The following is a 6,000-nucleotide window of genomic DNA, read 5'->3' as shown; positions in this document are numbered from 1 at the left end:
ATTTGTATGTCACAAAATCAGTTACTGAGCGTTGTACTGGTGAGGGTAGAGAGTTGTATTGTCCCGAACACTCTCTCCAGAGCCTGACAAATCTCAAAAGCAGTTTGAAAATTCTGTTCCGAAAGTAACCAAACAAGTCAGTAAAACGTTTAAAACAGACAAAGAAATATGACATGGAGTGGCTAAAAAGTTTGTAACATTCATTAATGAACTGCAAGAAGAGAAAGAGATCTCGGATGCCAATATATGGAATTCGGACCAGTCTCGATTAGAGTACGAAATGGCAACACAGGCAAGTTATGATTTTCGTGGTGTGAAAGACGCTCCTATGCTTGTTTGCCAAAATAGTTTTACGCACTTCCACACTGTGCAATATCACATTTCCAAAGCTGGACAAATAGGACATTTGTTCTTGATCGTTTTCCAAGAAATTAATGGAAAGTTTGGACCCAGGGTACAAGAAAGTATCAAAGCCTCCATGGATGCCTTTAAATATGTTGGGTGGTTACTCCATTACTGACAATACAGCACAATTTCATACTGTCTCGTAAACTAATTTTCATGATTTGACTGAGGTGTGCTGGAAATGACTGTTCATCTTCTGGGAAAATGGGGAAAGGAAGATGGAAGATGGAAGAAATCATCTTCTCGTAGATTCATTCAGTGGCCAGGGCAAAAATGCACAACTTGAATCTCTGACGAACAAACATGTACAAATTGAATACATACCAAAAGGAACTACGTATCTTTGCCAGCCGTGCGATGTTGGACTGTTCTGACAACTAAAACCTTTAGTCTGTCATTGAATGGAAAACATTTGACGTGCAAGGAATTTACACGACCAGTCAAAATTAAAATCCAAAAACAGATTCTTCATTATAACTAGTCAAATACTGGTGCATAACCTATTATAAGCTGACTGTTTTTACCAATGCTGAAATATGCTTGGAAAGCGGGTGGTTATTCCATCACTGACAATATACCACAATTCCATGCTGTCTCGCAAACTAATTTTAATAATTTGACTGATAAAAAGTGTGCTGGAAATGACTGTACCAATTTTTCGTTTATAAGGTGCGCACATTGTTTTCTTGTGTTTTGTTATTCACATTTTGTGTTAGATTTTCACTATCATGCCATGAACAATGAACCAATGCCAGACTGTGTTAGAATAAAGTCATTTCTTGAACACATTGAATGTCATGATGATGCAGATGATACTTGATTATTTATTATTCGTATGTTAAATAGTGATTTGTAAACTATTTTTATTGTTTATTTACTCCATAATAAATTTGGACACTCCCAGCATTAAAAGCCATACACCATTTCATTTTCATAATAAATTCATATTTGTAAATAAAATGTCCCAACTGATGTCAGTCTTCACCTGCCATCCTGTGTACACAATTGTATGTAGTGGGGGACAGAGGAGAACTGAATCAGTGGAGAGGGAAGGCAAGGCAGGACAGCCGCTGCTGTGAGCGCTGACATGTACGGTACAATTCAGGCGCGAACCACCAACTTGGAGCTCCCAAATGCCCCCTTACAAAGGACCAGTGAAAAATTAGACTCCCACTATCTGTTTCAGCTTAAAAGGACCTTCAAGAATATGTAAAACTCAAATCAAAATTCGCCGTCCGACTTCGTACTGTTCTCCCGTATGTGTCCACATATGTAGCCACCAACCATTTATGCACAAGGAGCATGAAAAAATGTGAGAATTTTTAAAACATTTATTTGAGAATGATGTTTAAGATCTTATGAGTGCGATGTGGGATTTGAAACCAAAAACCGGTATTAATGTAATAACACAAGATTCACAAGAAATTCCATTTAATAGCAGGAAATTGCATGTCTGATTAAAATATAACTCTGAAATATACGGTATGAAGAATCACAACATTCACAAATGGCACAACTATCAGGTGGTAGAGATGAATGAGGTTTTAAGGGACAAAACAATGTGATTATGAGCCCCATCAGCACTAGACAAAATATGGACAACAAATAGAAATACATTTATTTCACTTCAATTTTATAAATAAATTATAAAAATTATTCAGTTGACTAATCAAGCTAACAGTGTAATAAAATAAATTGCATTAAAAATAACATATAAAGAAACCGCATGCATGCGCATGCAATACTACATAAGAACCTAAACAACAGTTCATTACATCATAATTAAACACGGAGGCTCTTCAACCGGGAGAGAGAAGGAAAATGCAGAAAACCACGTCGCTTTTCATCTTGTTTTGGAGGTGGAAAACGTCTTTGGTATATATCTGGATATGATTCCTTGAACTGGAAAAGAAAAAACATATAAATAATAATCTGTCAGGAAAAGAAAAACTGAGTCATACAAATTCATTAACAATCACATCATCAAGAAAAGAACATGCTGAGTGTTCGAGCAGATTTAAAGATAATGTTCTGCAAGTTGTATCTTGACCACTAAGAGTGAGTTGGGCAAAAGGAGCTTTATAAAGCAGGCATTCTTTCTGAGCTCCCACTGAAAGGAGAGTGTAGAGCAGTTATACCAAGCTCAAATGTCATCTGAACACATACAGGGCAAACATGAAAGTTTAGGGCAGATAGTGCAATAACAGTAGGTTTACATTAGTACAGACTTGTAAACATAGTAATGCAGCAGGTACGGTTTATGTTGACAAACACATTGCCCTGTGTGGTTGTGAAACTTTAATCCGTTCCAAATGTTTTCATTCGATGAATGCAATCAAAGAATAAAGAGATAAAGAATGAAAGCTAGTATTTGAAATATTTAAGCACATGCTGTATTTAAGTAATAATAATAATAATAATAATAATAATAATAATAATAATAACAACAACAGTAAAAAAACTCTGCCTGTAGTAACTATTGGGTGGAATGAGCATTTCAATAGTTGTGCTGCCAGTCCAAAGCGTGTTTAAAGGAGAAGGGTTGGTTCATAGAAAAGCCATGAAAGAACAGCCAGAAAACACCTTCAGGTAACCCCTAAGGCTCAATATCTTAGTTGTAACACTGAGGTTGACTAAGATCAATTTCTCAATTATCTCCAATTTACTAGCATTGTAGAAATTTTAGTGAACAATGCAACTACCCCAGGCCCCACTAGGCTACCTTGGTCCTCGGATTCTGGAGAAGTGAGAATATAATGCAGGAATGAATTAGTGCTTCCTTTCTTCATCCAAAATACAAATATTTAATTGGCACATTAAACATCAATACACTTCTCAAGATTGGCAAGCTAGAAAATGAACAGACACATTAGACAAATTCAACATCCAGATATTAGCACTCGAAGAAACAAAGTACACTTTGAATCAGAAGTTATAGAGTTTATAAAGGCTAACCAGCAATCTCACTCGTTAACAAATCATAACTCAGCACCAGGTTTGTATTCAAAAGAATATTACTAACTCAGTGCTGAACTTTATATTTCCTTCTGGGATCTACTAGGAGACTTCAATGCGCAAACTGGCCAAGAAAATAAATTCAGAACTACTGTAGGACTTTACCCTACTCGCAAAAGAATCAATAAAAATGGAGGAAGATTAATCAGCTTCTGCAAAACCTTTCATCGAAAATTTATGTCGACCCATTTCCTAGCACTTTCACACCAGAAAAAAAAACACAGGATTATTTCAAATTAACCACGTGGCCATTTCCAAGAAAAACCAAAAAAGAAAATATGAAAGTTAAAATCAAAAAAGGAGTCACTGACCTATCTCTAATTACAGTGAACGTTTCAATCCAACAGACCCACACCCAGAATAATCCAAAACACATGAATCGATCTAGAATTTCTTAAACAAAACTCCAATACTTTCCTTGGCAACATCCCCAATCAAAATCCTTCCAACTGATTAGAAATATGACATACTCTTGAAAGGTTCCCAAAACACTGGTAAACCCTCAGGAAATGCAAACATAGATGGTAGAATGAAACCTGCAACGAGGGCATAAAAGTATAGAAAACTGGAATTCCCACGATACTGCACTAAACTGGCATGATCCCATAAAAATCCATAAACAAACCTCAAAAATCATCATTCATGATCAAAACAGACTGGCAAAATTGAACGAAATTTCAAGGAAACCACACAAGGAACTTCTATAGAACACTCATCAAATTACCACTCTCCTACTTTCTTATTAAAAAATTTAGGAGAGTGGATTATGTTAATGATAGTTTGATGATGATGATGATGCTTGTTTAAAGGGAACTAACATCTAGGTCATAAGCCCCTAATGATAGTTTTATGAGGCCCTTGATAGGTATAGGTCATAAGGGACTGCAGTACTTTGCATTATTGTTGACAACTATCAGATCACAAGAATAGGTATGAGGTTATCCACATTTACACTATAAGTAAAATGATAAAGAGATTTTAGATCATTTAGTGAAATGATCTAATGATTTAGTCATTTTACTTATAGTGTATTGAAAGGTGGATAACCTCATACCAATTCTCCTGATTACATGTCAATACGGAGAGAACATGAAGCTCTTAACTTATGATACTATCAGATCACTGGGGGGAGGGAAATAGGGGGTCAGGCAGTGGTAGATTCCATTGCAATAATTGAACAGTTGGAATCTGGTGATAACACTCATCATAAAATTGCTACAGCTATTGCATTTAAACTGAAAGAAGTGCTGCAAAAAAATAATGGATATGAAACTTAGGGTCAAATCTCAGATATATTCTGTGGTAAAAACTACTGCATGAATGGGACTGTGGAGTATTTAACAGCCAATGATCCCACTTCAAGTATGCTCCAGCCACACCAGCTGATGCAGAATGCAGCTTTTTAAGGTATTAAAAAACTTGCTGGCAGATAATCGTAGATTCTTCACTTTCGACAATCTGACAGCTCAGTTTAACTCGGACTAAGGTGAATTAAAAGAACATATACCGTAATTCAGTATTAGAGTCCCATATGATGTGCTTTGTAAGAGTGTGTCGAGGCCATTACTTTCTGAGAGGTCTTAAATATTCATTTTAAGATAACTTTTTAATATTCTTTACGTCATCAACATCCAGGCCTCAATAATCACACTGCGAGGTTCAGGGCTTAGCTAAGTGACAAAAATAATTCTATAGTGTCCAGAAAAATGAAAAGTGTGTAAACATGTCAGAAGACTTAATGGGTAAATAGTGAAAGTATCACTGCTAAACTGATATGTACAAACCAAATGAACGTTGGGACTTTTTAAAGTGTTAGACTGTTGCATATACAGGATCTCTCATATAAATTAAGACCGAACGCACGGCGTTTGTAATCTGCTCCAAGGCAGTTCTCTCAGGCAAACTTACGTCGCAGGGGCCGCGCTGCTTTAAGTGTGTATACTATTTTATATGAAATCTTACCTTATAAAAGATGCCAGAAGTGTCGTCCTTCCTGGGTTATACAGGCATTGTATCTGGTAACCACATTCTGGCTGACATGAGCAAGTTCTGCCACTGTACTGTTTCTGATTTCATTTGTAATGTTTTCTTTCAGTTCCCCCAATGTGTGAGGTTTTGTTCTTGGATTCACTAGCCTAATTGGTGACAGCCCCAATGACAGTTGGGATCATGTACATCATATCTACTGTGCAATGCGTAAACACATACCATTTACTTCTTCTTCTTCTTCTTCTTCTTTTATGACCACATAGGATCACTTTAGTCAGTCCGTCGTTCAGGTCTCTTTGAAGGGATTGTTCGGGCTTTGCGGTCCTCCCAGTACTTCTTTAGACGCTCCGATCTTCGTGCCCTTTCCTCAGTTGAAAATGTGCGTGTTGTTGGTTTGTTTTGTGTAAGGGTAAAGCGGAGGTTTGTATTCTTGAGTTTTGTATTCAATTTTATCTTATTTTTGGTGTCTTCTGTTGTAAGGCCTATTTCCTTCAGATCCTCTCTTACTTCTCTGATCCATTTACATCCTGTTGTGGTATTTTTTGAGACGAGATTGTGTTGTACTAGTTGTTTCAGAAGTCTCGAGTCCTG

General features: G+C 36.6%; 1 protein-coding gene across 1 annotated transcript in view; it reads right to left on the bottom strand.

Moving 5' to 3' along the window:
* Nucleotides 1-1,921: 1,921 nt before the first annotated feature.
* The window catches only part of LOC136864739 (DEP domain-containing protein 1A), a 157,805-nt gene continuing 153,726 nt past the window's right edge, over nt 1,922-6,000 (bottom strand). Inside the window, exon 12 of the mRNA XM_068226098.1 lies at nt 1,922-2,307. Coding sequence (XP_068082199.1) covers nt 2,188-2,307 — 120 coding nt within the window. The 3' untranslated portion in view covers nt 1,922-2,187. The remainder of the gene's footprint in view (nt 2,308-6,000) is intronic.

This window comes from Anabrus simplex, chromosome 2, assembly GCF_040414725.1.
Source record: "Anabrus simplex isolate iqAnaSimp1 chromosome 2, ASM4041472v1, whole genome shotgun sequence".
In the NCBI taxonomy this organism is placed as follows: Eukaryota; Metazoa; Arthropoda; class Insecta; order Orthoptera; family Tettigoniidae; genus Anabrus; species Anabrus simplex.
The sequence above is the reverse complement of the archived record's forward strand: the minus strand, read 5'-3'. Positions and strand labels throughout refer to the sequence as shown.